Source organism: Canis lupus, chromosome 5, assembly GCF_048164855.1.
Source record: "Canis lupus baileyi chromosome 5, mCanLup2.hap1, whole genome shotgun sequence".
NCBI classification, from domain to species: Eukaryota; Metazoa; Chordata; class Mammalia; order Carnivora; family Canidae; genus Canis; species Canis lupus.
Window position 1 is genome coordinate 47,426,127 of NC_132842.1, and position 16,286 is coordinate 47,442,412.

The 16,286-nt window shown below is 38.1% G+C and overlaps 1 protein-coding gene and 1 long non-coding RNA gene across 33 annotated transcripts in view; one reads left to right on the forward strand and one right to left on the reverse strand.

Annotated features, from left to right (window-relative positions):
- PDE4D (phosphodiesterase 4D) overlaps positions 1-16,286 on the reverse strand; it is a 1,448,272-nt gene that overhangs the window by 916,424 nt on the left and 515,562 nt on the right. For 29 of the 31 annotated variants that reach the window (XM_072826549.1, XM_072826537.1, XM_072826539.1 and 26 more), the window contains one exon: positions 8,953-9,182. In XM_072826549.1, coding sequence (XP_072682650.1) covers positions 8,953-9,182 — 230 coding nt within the window. Of the gene's footprint in view, positions 1-8,952; positions 9,183-15,577; positions 15,730-16,286 lie in introns of those variants that run through there. The other 2 variants (XM_072826524.1, XM_072826522.1) reach the window with 2 other exon arrangements.
- Positions 15,946-16,286, forward strand: part of LOC140633667 (uncharacterized) — a 120,027-nt gene continuing 119,686 nt past the window's right edge. For both annotated transcript variants that reach the window (XR_012031253.1, XR_012031254.1), the window contains exon 1: positions 15,946-16,218. This is a non-coding gene — a long non-coding RNA (uncharacterized lncRNA). The remainder of the gene's footprint in view (positions 16,219-16,286) is intronic.

Consider the following 16,286-nt stretch of genomic DNA (forward strand, 5'->3'; position numbering starts at 1 on the left):
GGGAGAGAGAACGCAAAGGACCCGGATGAGGCGATCACGTCTTTACTAAAGTTCTTAATTTCCATGCAAAGTTTCCACATAACAAGGGGTTTGTGTATGTATGTGTGTGTTTATTATGACATTTAGTATTAGTTGCAATTTTCTTAGGAATCACATTGTTGTAAGAGTCAGAATACCCTGAGACAGAACCTTTCTGGAAATGTGGGCAAAGGTCTTACCTTTTCCAGACTCAAAGCTACCAACTGCAATTTAAGTGATGCCAATCCATTAAAGCCAATATATCATCCAGATAGATGATATAAATGACATCAAACAGCTTAACAAAATGGCATGCGACTTTGACTGAATTCCAGAAATTTGGAATAGCTGTAAAAATGCCTGGCTCTATCTACTATCTTACAAGTAGACAGAAGATTCTAAACAAATGTGATAAATAGGTATGATAATTGATATGGAAGTCCCAAATTGTTAGAAAGAATTCTAACTAACTAGCCAGGATTTTCAGCAAAACCAAGCCAAACCAAAAGAAAGCAAACAACATTAGAAACATATAATTTTCATATAATCATAATTTTCATATATGAGAGAGAGATCATATAATTTTTCTATAGCTTCTTTTCTATATATAGTTTTATTTTCATGAAATCTCTTTGTCCTTTTATAGTGCTCATTTGTCAGGGGAAGGGAATTTTTTATATCTTTATCCTTTCCTAAATTTCAGCTTAACACATTTTTCTTATTCTGCATTTCTTAACGTCAATATTAAGTTTGAATCAGTGTTACATGAAAGCCACTCAGGGTGCTTTCACCTACTTTCTCATTCATGAACACAATACTGCAAGTCAGAACAACATGACTTTTAAAGAATTTTAAACTCCCCCTAAACATTTCAGTGATGAATAACTCTGGATTATGTAAAGACGGTCAAGCAGGGAGTGTTTAGGGGAAACAACCTATCTGAGAAGCTGAAAATTATGATTCCTAGACAAAAATAAAGTGCTTTATTCAGCTCTACACTCTGCAGGTCATAGTACCATGGTCTTCAATCAACTTTTAATAGGAAAATAAATGTTTCACTGGGCTCATTTTGGGGATACATGGGATTCCCAACCAATCTATACTATTAAACAAGTAAAGGTGGCGTAAGAAAGGTTTGGAAGCAGGAACCACATGCTCTGATGTGGTAAATGCAAAGTCACCACTCTCTTTAGTGTTTTTTTTTTTTTTTTAAGATTTTATTTATTTATTCATGGGAGACACAGAGAGAGAGGCAGAGACACAGGCAGAGGGAGAAGCAGGTTCCATGCAGGGAGCCTGATGCGGGACTCGATCCCGGGACTCCAGGATCACGCCCTGGGTCGAAGGCAGGTGCTAAACTCCTGAGCCACCCAGGGATCCCAGTCTTTAGTGTTTTTAAGAACACAAGAGCCTGGTGACATAGAAACTTTGACTACAAAAGTAAATTCACCCCTGGAACGTGTTACTTTACTGACATACAGATATAGAGTAAAATACTGTGGGGTAGTAACAGTATATTTGAGGTATCCTTAATTAGAATGCCAGAAAGTACTACGAAAAATGAAAAGGCACCATAGTAGTCTGAAAAAGAAATTGGAGCTTGATAATTACCTTATTCTTTTATAAATTCAGGGCATGACAAATATCATAAAACATTCAGAGATTCTATGATGTGGGAGGAAAAACAGTGTCATTTAGCTATTTATTTTAGGTTAGATCCAAGAATTGCTACTCATTCTGAAAAAAAAAAAGATGTAACTTTTCAAGATACTATATATTAAAGATACAGTGTTCAGTCTGCGAGTCTAATTTTAATCTTGAAAATCACTAATTTTTTTTTAAGATTTTATTTATTTATTTATTTATTTATTTATTTATTTATTTATTTATGAGAGAGTGAGTAAGCAAGAGAAAGAACATGAGTGGGGGGAGAGGCAAAGGGGAGGGAAAAGGAGACTACCCACACTGAGCAGAGAGCCAGGTTAAGGCTCAATCCTAGGACTCCAGGATCAATACCTGAGCAAAGGTATTGACTTAACCAACTGAGCCACCGAGGCACCAGAAAATCACCAATTTCAAAGAACCTATCAGATAAATCTCTCAAAAACTGAGCACATATCCAATATGAAGGCACAAGTCTTGTAGGTAGACTGTGAAATACAACCCTTTGGCTTCATAAATCCTTCGATCCAAAATATTCCAAATACAGAATGTTCACTGTTAATACCTTCTTCATTTAAGACCAAATTTCAAAGATCAGGTACGTCTGCTTTAAGCTTCTGTTTTTTTGTTTTTTTTTTTTTAAGATTTTATTTATTTATTCATGAAAGATAGAGAGAGAGAAAGGGAAGCCCAATATGGGACTCAATCTCAGGCCCCGGGATCAGGACCTGAGCCAAAGGCAGACACTCAACCACTGAGCCCCTCAGGCTCCCCAAGCTTCTATTTTTCTTACTTTTATTTTGTTTGGATTTTGACTCAGTAACAAAATATAGAAAATTACCTTTTTTATGTTCACTCTAATGTACTGTATGTACTCAAGAACACTAGATGATGGGTAGTTCCTCAGATAATCAATGTATAACTGGCATCCAAGACCAACTCGTCTGTGTATGGCACATAACTCATGGAAAGATTTCTAGAAGATCCTTGCAAAATGAAACCTTATTTGACTAAAGTAATCCTTCACCCTATGTTGGGGCATTTATTTCCAAGAATGAGCATTTCTTCCTTTAAATTCTGAAATTCTGGTCATTTTCTTCTTTTCATTTTTATTTTGGAACATAGTAATACACATGCACACGGTGTACTTCTCCAGACAAGTAATAAGACACCGGTAATGAGAAAGTGTTTCTAATATTCTCCACTCATGCATATCCCTGCATATACATCCATTCAGGGGTGTGTCAACATGTCACAAGGGGATAACTTGCTCCTTGGCTCTCATTTTATTATAGCTGATACAGCAGTGAAACACAGCTAGAGAGATTTAGCACTACCTGTCCTTACCAGCCCTCTGCTGCCTCAACTTCCTACCTGTGCACAGGGAGCAGTATCCACACGCGTGGCAGGCTAAACCCTCCTCAGAGCATCTGGGGGTACATGGACCAGCCAGAGACAGTAAGCCAGGAACAGAGGTACAGCCAGGGAAAGCTCCTAATTCCTCTTGAGTATTCTGGCCTGACAAATCTGTAGAAGTCATCAAGACTTGGTACAGAGATGTAACAAGGAAGAAGTAAAGAGGACCTCCACTCTCACCCAAACATAACTGAACAGTACTGGAAAACAGGGCAAGTCAGTGGACAAATACCAAGAACAAGACATAGACCTATGGTTTTCTTATTGGAAACTACAAATTCAACAACAACAAACATGATGTGTTCTAATACTTTCCCAAATAAGTGTAGTGGTAGTAGTAAGTGTTATTACATAATAAGTACTTAGAATGCTAAGTATTTTATCCTCGCAACAAACCCATTAAGTAGGTACTTCCACTATTCCTAGTTTGTCCTTGAAAAATTAGAAACCTAATTTTTTAGGTTTCTAATTTTAATTAATTTTCCCATGGTCACTGTGCTCATAAATGGTGAAGGCAAGAAGGATGCAAATTCAACCTGTCTGCCTCTTAACCACTTACTACTTTGCTGTGGGCCACCACAAACATACTGTCATTTCATTCTCAATGTTTCTTTGCCCGCTTAGTGCCTGGATGCCCCATTTGTCATCATTCAATATTCAAGGGATAACTGTCCTTGTCTCTAAGTAAAACTGTCCTGAAGGTTAAGTGTCATTCGTATTACCTGCTTTCCCTTTACCAAGCTGTGTCCATTTGCCCCTTCCATTTTTTTTCTCCACCCTACGCACTTCCCTCTTTTCCTGTTCACTGTTTTCCCCTTCATCTGCTTATTCTTTCTCCTTCCCCCCTTATTCCACTGTCATCTCGCTTATTCTCATTTCCTTGACCTCTCACTGTTACACTTTTCCCTACACACACACACTTATGCACACACATGCACTCATTTTAGAGGTCCTTACTATTACCACCATTATAAGCAAACAGAAAGTAAATATTGAAGCCATGGTCTGGGAGAAAATATTTATTTTACAATGCATATATCTAACAAATGACTTAGAGTATATGTCTAGAATATAGAAAGAGAGAGACAAACCATAAGAGACTCAATCATAGGAAACAAAATGAGGGTCACTGGAAGGGAGCGGGTGGGAGGATGGGGTAACTGGGTAATGAACATTAAAGAAAGCATGGAATTGAACACAAATAAAAAATAAATTTATTATTAAAAAAATAATAATAAAAAAAGGAAAGCATGTGATGTAATGAGCACTGGGTATTATATAAGACCAATGAATCACTGACTCTACCTCTGAAACCAACAACAGGTTATATCTTAGTTAATTTAATTTAAATAAAATTTTAAAAATAGAATATATGCAGAATATATAAGTCAAAGAAAAACTGAATAAATTTTTAAATGGGCAAAGCATAAAATACCTATGTGTTCAATAAATATATTAGAAGGTAAATAATATCACTACTTACTCATCAGTGAAATATAAATTAAAACCATAGTGAGATACCACCACACATTCATCAGAATGGATAAAATGAGAGAGACAGAGAATATCAAGTGTTGGTGAGGATGCAGAGCAAATGGAACTTCCAAACATTGCTAGTGGAAGATTAAAATAGTATATCACTTTGAGAAAACAAAAATAAAAATGTTTACCTATGACTCAGAAATTCCACTCGTAGGAATACAAGAGAAATAACTGCATATGTCCACAAAAAGACTTAGATACAAAAGCACATAGCAATATTATTCACAATAGCTACATGCAAGAAACATCTCAAATGTCCATCAACAAGACAGCATGGAAAAATAAATCATGGTATACTCATAAAGTGGAACAGTGCACTACAATAAAAAAGAACAAACTATTGATACATACACCAACATGGATAAACATCAAAAAAACACTGCAAGTGAAAGGACAAGCCAAACGCAAAGATCACACTATACAAACCCATTTATATGATGTCCAAGAAGGGGCCAAACTAATACACTACTACATCGGTGTATAAATATATAAAAATTTATCAAGATGTATATTTAAGATTTGCATATTTTACTGCCTGTGAATAGTCTCTTAATAAAAAGTTTTTAAAAAGTAAATGGAGAGAAAACTATCTAGCAGAGAAATATGAAAAGCGATGACCTTCCAAATTACTTCTTTACCAAGGTCACAGCATCTCAAGCCCATTAAAAAGTGTCCCTCTTACTTCACTGAGAGTCAATATATAGCTGTGAAGCCTGTGACTGTACCCCATATGGAAAACTCATAGATACATTCAAGGTTTTCAGGATCTTAGGTCTGACAGTCCTGTTTTGTCATCCTTTAAAGTTATCTAAAGGTTGAGAAATCACAGCGCACACAAGCTAACACCTCAGGCATACCTAAAGAGAGTTTTTAAATGGCATACATTTGAATGTATTCATATTGCCTAGTACCCCCCCCCAAAAAAAAAGTAGAATTGTGGAATTGTTCATTTAAAGAATCCCTCTCGAACTCAGTCCCTTGACCCAGGTACTTCATAGGGAAGCTAATAGCACCATCCCTAACACTCATCTCTTCAGGCCCAAGTTCCCTTCAGAAACGAGTTACTCTTGGGGCCACACTTTATCTTTCTAAAGAAGTGGCATAAGTCTCTAGACGCACTGTGTGATACCAGACAGAGCAGGTGTCTGGTGTGTTGATACACCAGAATTAAGAGTGCAAAATAATCATGTTAAGAAAGTAAGAAAAAGAGATCCAAAGGATATGGAAAGCCTCCTTTGCCATCAAAGATTTCCAGTTACCAATGTCTCAGTGTAGGTTGACAGTGGGACCTGGGGGGCATGCTCACTTTTAACAATGGGGAACTGAAACAACAGAGCCAAAACAGTCTCAATTCCTCATGAGCCCTTTCTGGGAAGATAGCTGGGGTTTTGATTAACTGAAATGACTACAGAATATAACCCCTAACTTTACCTTTTGCTTCCTTTCTAAAGCTTAGATATTCCAGAAAAGTATACACCTCATTTTTATATTTCTCAAACACTCAATTCACAAATAGTTTTTGCTTCAGAAGGTAATAACTATTCCTTTAATACATTCTTAGTTTATGTTTCTTATTGGTCACTCTTGTCCATGGATTCTCCTGGCTGCCTTCAGGCACAGATAACTTTCCCTGGTTTCACCTCTCTACAAGACATATTTTTTTTCTCCAAAATAATGAGTATTTTACAAATGGTAAGCACCATTTCACTTACACTTGATTCTTAGATTCTTACTAGGAAGGAAAGAAACTCTAAACCAGGAAGTACTACCATACAGACGATTCTGAACCTATAAGTTCTTTGGCATTTAGGGGCTAATTGTTTTTAGCAACACATTAAACTTTAATTGAGTTTGTCTTTTACCTGAGATTTTTAATTATACACATTGCCACATAGAGATATATTAGATATACTGCATCATATTCTTTTAATAGCAGATGATATAATATAAGGTTTGAATGAGAAATCATGGCCAGCCATCAATTTTTTTGAGATACCAAAGTTAATTGAATACATCGCAGGCTTAAGTTAGTTTAATTTTAATTATAAATAATCTTTTCTTATTCAAATGTAGAAAAAGCAGGACAATGATTCTAAGATAAACCTGATGTGCAGCAAAGAGTTAACATCAGGCCTGTGACTGTTATCTTTAGAAAAGCTGTAAAGGTGGGCCCTAGCTGGCATCTAGAAACTTGGATTCCAGGAGGGTACCCACCAGTCCCTAAATGGTAAAAGTGTTCACTGTGCCTAAACTGGTTCTGCCAAAAAATCTGGTTTATGCTGAATGACTGCTTTCCTTCTGGGAATCTGAAATTTAGCCACATGCTAGCTAGAGGGTGCCTCCAGTGACCAGCCTCCAGTAAAAATTCCGGGCACTGAGTCTGTTTTATATTTTGCGGGTTTTTTAAAATTGTGCCAAGAACATTTAGCACGAGATCTACCCTAGTGATAAATTTTTAAGCATGCAACACAGTATTGTCCACTATAGGCATAATGTTGGACAGTAGGTCTCTAGAAAGGATTCATTTTGCATAGTTCTAACTAAATACCCATTGAATAGCAATTTCCCATTTCCCGTACCCCAGCCCCTGGCAACCCAAATTACTTCTTTACCAAGTCTACTGTTTCTATGAGTTGCATTATTTTAGATTCCTCATGTAAGCACTGAGTCCTTCATAGGTTTCTCTGCCAGAAGGCTTATCTGGTGATACATTTCACATGTGCTGTCACAGCTCATTTCTAGAGGAATTAAGTGCATCCTGTTTGACTGAGAATAGAGACTCTCAGAAGCTTGTGTCTGGATTCCTCTCGATTTTGCCCCATGTGCCTTTTTCTTTGCTGATTTTGCTTTGTATTCTTTTGCTGTACTAAACCTCACCATGAATATGACTATTTCCTGAGTTCTGGAAGATCATCTAGCAAATTATGGAAACTAGGGATTGTCTTGGTGACCTCTGACACCCCTGATATCTGGGAATCCTGCCCTCTACACAGATGAACAGTAGTGGTGTTGATCCCAAAGAAAGGGGAAATCAGTTTTTTGAAACAGTGTTTTTCAAAGAATGTTCAGGTCAAGCTGCCATATAAAATTCCCAAATGCTTTAGTGTGTTTGATGAATAGGAATACACTCTTCTTTAGATATATAGTTCAACAAAAACTAAAACCAATACCCAAAACAACTAAACAAATATTTCTTCTTTCCATTACTTCAAAGTAAGAATTTGCTATATTCTTATCTAATAGTAATTTCTTTATACCTTTTAATAACACAGCCCCGTTGAGCTGATCTGTAAAAATTCAAACAACTAAATTCAATATCTTAAAGAACAGTTAATGGGAAAATTTCTCCTGATCACAACTTTTCTAACAACTTTTAGGAAAATCCAGAAGTATCTTCTCTAGACATGCCTTAAATTTGACAGAGAATGGGGGAAGAATCACACTTGTCACATAACAAATTGTTTTTTGTTCTTGTAATCTTAGCAAATGCTCTAGAGTGTTTCCAAGTATGGGCCACTGGCATCCTCCTTACTTTTCTATTCAAGCTTCTTAAAAATGCAGCTGAACAAAACAGCAAATAAGGGATGCGGCCATTATCCATACTTTCTTTCACAATTTTTTTTAACCTAGTGATGTTGCTTTTAAAGGGTAAAAACTTTACTGGTAAAGAGCAGAGAGAGAACAAAAACGTAAATACTCTGCAAAGTTGGAGATATAAATGTAATTGCATGATTAAGACGGTGACTATGTGTGATCCTTCCATATGTACTAATCCTAAATAAAACCACCTCACACTGGGATCTGAAACAGTATTCTGGTAAGTAACACCTTGAAATGCCAAAGGCCAAATTACTAGGCTCATGAATATAAGTGCATATTTCTTTTGATTCTAATTACAGGACAATCTATTCTTGATTTCAAATTGGCTTTGCATCAGTGAACATTGCCTACTGTTTCCAGATATGTATGTCTATGTGGTAATTTTTCCATTAGTTCTCATTTGTTAAGAATATTTTTATTAAATCACATATGACCAATATTAATTTTCCAAGTCGAAGTCCCCTTTCCTAGACACTTATGATCATTCACCAATACCTTTCCAATCCTCTGTGTAAAACAATTTGACTAAAACAGCTTCCCCTGCAGAGACAGAGACATTACCTGAGGAAAAAATCGCCCTTCTTTCTTGTGACTCTAGAAACCCCATTTTCTTCCCACTCAAATCAAGCAATGAGCCACAAAATCTCAAAAGACCAAAGAAAACAATCACCATCCAAAATACAAGATGGGAAAACGTGGCCCAAAGGCACTCACCCACTGGAGTCTGCAGAAGTGATAGCAATCAGTGGTAGAATCTTCAGGGGAAGGCTGGTTGGTCTTGGAATGTTCTCTGATTCGCTTTTCAAGTCTGCTTGTTCCAACTGTCTGAAGGCAAGAGGTGGGAGCTGAACATTGCGGCAAGAAAGTCTCCGGACGAGATAGGGTTCCATTCCTCGGAAAGGGTCTTCCTCTTCATTACTGGAATGCAGGGTTTCCTCAGAGGCCTAATGCAAGGGTTGAAGAAAGTACAGTTCTCAAGAAAAGTCCCAGCACTGATCAAATACATAATAGCTGTATACTTTTGGAGAAAGAAATTAAGAGAAAAGTATACATGAAAAATGCTAACTATGAAGCAACAACACTAACAGAACAATATTTGGTGCAAAGATTAGAATAACTGAAATCTAGATTTATTTTTAAAACAGTAAATTTGTTCACCAGTATATTTAGATATGGCTCAGTTGTTACAGTTAACTGACATCTCCAATAATTTTAGAATCTATGAGCTTTGTGTGTGAATTCTATAAAATCAAGGGCAAATCAAAATATTTCTCTACTTCTATAAAGTGATTTACAAAAAATTCACATATATATCTCGACATACAACATACCTATATACCTACATGCCTATGAAGAGCAAGGAAGAGAATGAGTCCTATTCTTTTTCTCCAAACTCAGGACCATATTTGTAAAACATTTTCATGTTATGTGTTACTTGGATGAATATTCTGTGCAAACCTTTATAGTAAGATTTTGTGGAATTAAAAAAAAAGGACATGAAAAGAGAAGCTGAACACCCAGTAGAGTTGTTAAAATCATAGCTGAATTTCACAAATTAGATCTTTATTATCCACAGGCAAAGGCAAATCAAATCTAAAATAAAGTAGAAAATTTAGTATTTTGATCCTAATTGGAAAAAAACATACTGTTACATGAGCACTTTTTATTTCCCAGAGGTTGGACAGTCTATTCTAACAATGCTTATATGCATGGCCTCAGAACCATAGTCTTCAAATGTTACCAGGTAACATGCTGGGTTTTAGTCTTTGTGTTGCCACTTAGTTGTGTTCTTGGAGTGTTGCTTAATCTCCCTGAGTTTTTCTGTTGTTGTTGCTGTTGTTTTTATTAGAAACATAATAAACTGCATTCCTCATTACCTGCAATGTGATAATCATAAATAACAATCTTGTTTCCTTCTGAGTTTTACAGGTAAAGAAACTAGCCAAGGGAGGCAAAGTACTTTTCCCCAAAATTAGCTCGTCCATTATAAGTTAAAAACTGACTTTGAAGAGTTCATACCTAGTTTAGAATTTCTATTGTACTCCTTATTATACTGTCTTTGAACAAGTAAGGTTGGTTCTCCATTTGAACATTGAGGGTAATAATTTTTATTATTATTATCTCAAGGTTATTGTCTGGAACAGAGATATGAAGTATTCAAAGCACTACTATCTGGCACAGTTTGCACTCAACAAAATGGCAGCTACTATTATTATAATCCAGGCTAATTTCCTTTATATTCTCACAGCACTATGCTGCCTTTTATACTTCCTTCATCCATATGAATTCCACATAGAAAATGTCTTTTCCTGATTTATATCTTTAAAAAATGTAAAAGGACATGCAGTGATGTACTCTCTTCAGCCTTTGGTTTTATTATCTAATTTTATGGATAAGTAGAATAAAATAAGAGCACCAAAAAGGTAAAGAATATGTCTAAGATAAAGTCAAAGTTCATTTATTTCAAATCCTAGATATGAAGATTCAGATTCTGAGAATCTGTGCTCTGTTCTGAGGAATCTTCTTGATGTGTAAAACAACAATAATAATAATATCTTTAAAAAAGGAGCGAGTCCTGACACTTCCAACAACATAGTTGGGCCTTAAGAGCATTATGCTAAGTTAAATAAGTCAGAAAAAATAAATTCTGTATGATCTCAGTTACATGTAGAATCCGAGAGGAAAAAAAAAAAAAAAAACCTCATAGAAAAAGAGGTCCAATTTCTGGTTACGAGAAGCAGGGGTAGAGGGAGGGGAAATTCAATGAAAATGGTCAAAAGGAACAATCGCCCATTATAAGATAAATACATAGTAGGGATATAATGTACAGCATGATGACTTCAGTTAATATTGTTATATAATATATATGGAAGTTAACAAAGTAAATCCTAAGAGTTCTTATCATGAGGAGATTTTTTTTTCTTTTTCCTTTTTGTATCTATTTGGGATGATGAATGATAACTAAACTTATTGTGGTAATGATTTCACATTTGTAAGTACAAATTACAGTGCACCTTAAACTTATATACTGCTCTATGTCAATTATATCTCAATAAATCGGGGAAAAATTAATATTAATGACTAATATTTGTTGAGTCCTTGTTAAATGGTGCTATGTTTTACATATACCAATTCATGTAAATTTTACAGAAATCCTGAGTTAGGTTTTATTACTTTTCCCATTTTGCTCAGAGAGAAACAGAAACCTATAAAACAGCATGCCTTCATCACACAGCTACATGGTTAGTAGGGTAACTATTCCAGGTTGCGTGGGACCTTCTGATCTTAGCACTGAAAATTCCATATCTGGGGAAATCCCGCAGGCCAAAACTAGGATGGCTGATTACCCTACAGGTCAAGATCCAACATCAAATCTATTTTTAGTTAAAGGTGGAGCTATTAATAACTATGTTTTTTTTAAATTTTTATTTATGATAGTCACAGAGAGAGAGAGAGAGAGGCAGAGACACAGGCAGAGGGAGAAGCAGGCTCCATGCACCAGGAGGCCGACGTGGGATTCGATCCCAGGTCTCCAGGATCACGCCCCGGGCCAAAGGCAGGCGCCAAACCACTGTGCCACCCAGGGATTCCAACAACTATGTTTTACTACCTCTAACAAGTATGGTATGGCAGGGTGCAGATACTAGAAGAGAACACATACGAATTGACCAAAACTTAATAAGCTTTACATTTTCATTAAAATAATAACAACAACAGAACTGAGATCAGGACAGCTTTACATAAACACTGAAAATTAATGATAATCCCTGTTTATTAAATCAGGAGATAGAGCTTCCAGGCCCAACTTTGCCACTAATTACTTTGTGGTGTTAAAGAGTCACTGAACCTTTCTGGGCTTTAGTTTCTTTAGACATAAAGTTGAGAGATTATACAAAATGAAACTTAAGGCCACTTTCATTTTTGAAACAGTCTGATTTTATCATGGCCAATGGCAAAATCAGTGGGTAGAGAGACGGCAAAATCAGTGGGTAGAGAGACGGCAAATACAGAAAATAAAAGGTAATATACATCACATTTCTTGCTTTTAGATTGAGAAAGTGAGCCTCTGTGTTTTTGTGAAGTTCTGTGTGTTCATCTAAGGACATAAGCACAAACTGAACCCACATCCTGGGATTGCTAACAGGTCATAATTTGCCTTACACGTTTCTTAAGAGCAGTTAATGACTGAACTGTAGAGATACCCTTTTTCAGGATGAATATGGAAAAAGAAGAACAAAGGATGAGTCTAGCAGAGCTGAACACTGAATGCAACTGGCCTAAGCTAATATATTTTTATAAGTGCTGAGCTGCCCACTCTGACAATAGCATTGCTACTGCAAAAATGCTTTATATAACCCAGGCTATCTGATGAAAGACTCAGTGTTTGTGACATTCTCTTTTAGAGAAAACCTTGAGAGGTAACCTCTTTTGAGAGAACAACCTCTATTAAAAATAAAGTGTAGTATTTTTATCCTGACAATAAAAATGTTAAAACAGCCCATGTCTATATCCTAACATTTCCACTCAAAAAACCAGTATGATAAATGGCTCTTTAAAAATTCCAGATCAGTGTGTATCAATGACATTTCAAAAATAAATAAACAAGTTTATCTGGTAGAAGGTAGGAGGTTAAATGGCCTAATTTGGGAAAAAAAAATGTAAAACTGACCACCAGAACACATATATCTTACTGCTGGAAAATGGCATTTTTGCAAAGGTTGGAGGGATAAGATAGCATTTATAATATCCCTAAGCCATTATTTCTCAAAATATGATGCTCAAATCCCCTGCATGATAATCACAGATGGTGCTTGCTAAAATTCAGATTCCCAAGCTGTATTTCAGATCTGCCTAATCATAATCTCTATGACCAGGGCCTGAGAGTCTGAATAAGGCCCCAGGATGACTCCTGTGCACTAAAACTTGGAACTAATGGTTTTGATATTTTAGACATAGTCCAGTAAGACTGGCAAAGATCCAGGTACAAAGAGATTCATTCCAGCTTATTTGTAATAATGAATAACTGAATGTAATCTAATTGGCTTAATAAATTTTGATTTATCATATTATAAAATACTATGAGGTTGTTAATGCAGGATATGTGATTATAACATTGACGAAAAACAGATTAAAAGTGGCCTTATTTTTGTAAAACAATGCTAAAACAACAAAATGAAAAATCAACATACTATATTCATAGAAAAATTCTGGAAGGATATATTCCAATTCTCCAAAATGGCTTTTTCTGAGAGATGGCATTAGTGGTGATTTTCATATTTTTATTACTAGCTCCTATATTCTCTATAAAAATGTATTATTTGGGGATTAAAAACTACAGTGAGAGTCTCCATAATAAAATGAAACAACATTCACCTTATTATTAATGGGACTCATAAATACCACTTAATTTGCTTTAAGACATACAATATCAAAAGAGAAAAAAACACTAAAACTTTTGAATGAGTGACCACAAACCTGTTACCTTGAAACAAAATGAAATTGTCTTTGGTAACTAAACCATTTATTTGGAACAGCTGACCAAAAATAATAATAATAACTTTGAGATAATTCTTTTCACTGTTAGGACAAATATGTCTCTGAAAGGCATACCTAAAGAAAATAATCACATGATAATTAACATAACAAATGAGTGAATACTAAGCATATTGTCATCATTATCATTATTATTTTCCTTTCTGTTTCCTTCAGCTTCTATGCAGGGTATTTAATTAATTTCTTTGTTCTCTTTTTTTCCATCCCAAAGTACATAGCAAATCAGTTTACAAGGCCCTAGGAATAGAAACATATACATAACTAGTGTTAAATAAATCGCTGTGGTTGCTAATAATCTCATAGTTGTTGATGTTGTTTCACATGTGTATATAAAAATGAACTTTTCAATAGAGAATTATCTTTCAATGTATATACAGTGGCATTGTAGGAGAGAATGTTTCTGGGCACACAGCAACATCCCCTTTCCAGGCTCTGCTGGAGGCAGTTGTAGACATACCAGGGGTGTGTGAATTACAAATCAAGGAAATGTATATCACTTTCATACCTGGCCCATAAAACCTGTGAGTGCAACCCCTTGCCTTAGACTGAAGATCATGGAGATAAAAAAATGGAAGTCATGGCTTCTAAATCACTCTTCAGAGGAGGGCCACTGAGCAGTCAGAAACACTTAATTTGAGCTACATGAGCCACAAATAATTTTTCATTCTGGGAAGCCACTAAAATTTGGGGTTTCCTTATTTATAGCTGGTGCTATATTATATATAATCACAACTTGACTCTTGGGGTTCCAGTTATCTTCATCGTGACATCATTCTTTTTAAAATTTTTTTTTATTGGAGTTCAATTTGCCAACATATAGCATAACACCCAGTGCTCATTCCACCAAGTGCCCCCTTCAGTGCCCATCACCCAGTCACCCCAACCATCAGCCACCTCCCTTTCCACTACCCCTTGTTCTTTTCCCAGAGTTAGGTGTCTCTCATGTTTTGTCACCCTCACTGATATTTTCACTCATTTTCTCTCCTTTCCCTTTATTCCCTTTCATTAATTTTTATATTCCCCAAATGAATGAGACCATATAATGTTTGTCCTTCTCCGACTGACTTCTTTCACTCAGCATAATACCCTCCAGTTCCATCCACATCGAAGCAAATGGTGGGTATTTGTCATTTCCAATGGCTGAGGAATATCCCATTGTATACATAGACCACATCTTCTTTATCCATTCATCCATCATTCTTCCCTAGTAAATTTCTCAGTTAAAAACCGATTAAATGGGCAGCCCGGGTGGCTCAGCCCTTTAGCACCGCCTTTGGCCCAGGGCGTGATCCTGGAGACCCAGGATTGAGTCCCACATCGGGTTCCCTGCTTGGAGCCTGCTTCTCCCTCTGCCTGTCTCTGTCTCTGTTTCTGTCTCTCTCTTTCCCTCTGTCTCTCATGAATAAATAATAAAATCTTAAAAAAAAAAAAAAAAAAGAACTGATTAGGTATCCACGATCTCCAAGTTCCCCGTTGGGCACTGGAAATGCAGGTGCCTGAGGTACTTCCTTTCCCTTAAGTGCTTAAAGTCCTGTTGGAACACAGATAATAGAAAATCACCAGTAGAAAGAGCAAGAGAGCTGTGACACAGGACTTAGGGCCTTCCAGGACTACGGAGGGAGGGCGACACAGGGGACTCGGCCCCCGGGGAGTACGGAGGGAGGGCGACACAGGGGACGTAGGGCCCCGGGGAGTACGGAGGGAGGGCGACAAGTCTGTGCGAGAAATGGGCCTTGGCAGAGGTGACCCCCCAGGAATAGAAAAGGGGGACGTCGGATTCTGTCACCTGCCCAGTCAGTTCTGCTGCTGCCACAGCGGGATCCGCGGCGCCCGCCCCCTCAGCCTCCTCCACGAGGCGGTCCTTCCGCGCCTCTCTCCTCATCCCACACACGGCTGCTTCGAAACCTCGGGAGCCGCCAGGGTGGCCGCCGGCGCACGGGGGCGGGGGGGGGGAGGGGGGCGGCCGCCCCCGCTAGGCCGGGCTGTGCGGTCCCGCGGCGCCTCCGAGCGCCAGGCCCCCACCCCGACGTCTCCACCGCGCGAGGCCCCCTCAGGCCGCACCGGCGAGGCGCCTCCCAGGGGTCGGCCCGAGGTCATGACCTCCCGTGACCTCCGCCCCCCCGTCCCCCGCGGCCCTCTTCCGGGCGGGGCGGCAGCGGCCGGCAGGGGCTCCCTCCCGGCGGGGCGGCCGTGGGGGCGGCGGGGCCGCGGCGAGAGGAGCCGGGCGAGGGGGTGACTCCCGAGCGGCTTCCTCAGTGGAGCGGGCAGGGCTCGGTGCCAGCGGGCTCCGCCGACCACTGAGGCTCGTTGGAGACGTCGAGGCAGGTCCTGTGCGTGTCCTGTAAGGTCCCCCGGGCCCCTGAGGGGACGACGACGGCGGCCAGGTGCCCATACTGGTGAGAGGGAGTGTGTCTCCAGGAAACAGAGGTTGGTAATTTTTGTTACTGTGGGGTGGATTCTCCCCTGTGGCCAAGGAAAAGCCAAGGTGCAGCAGC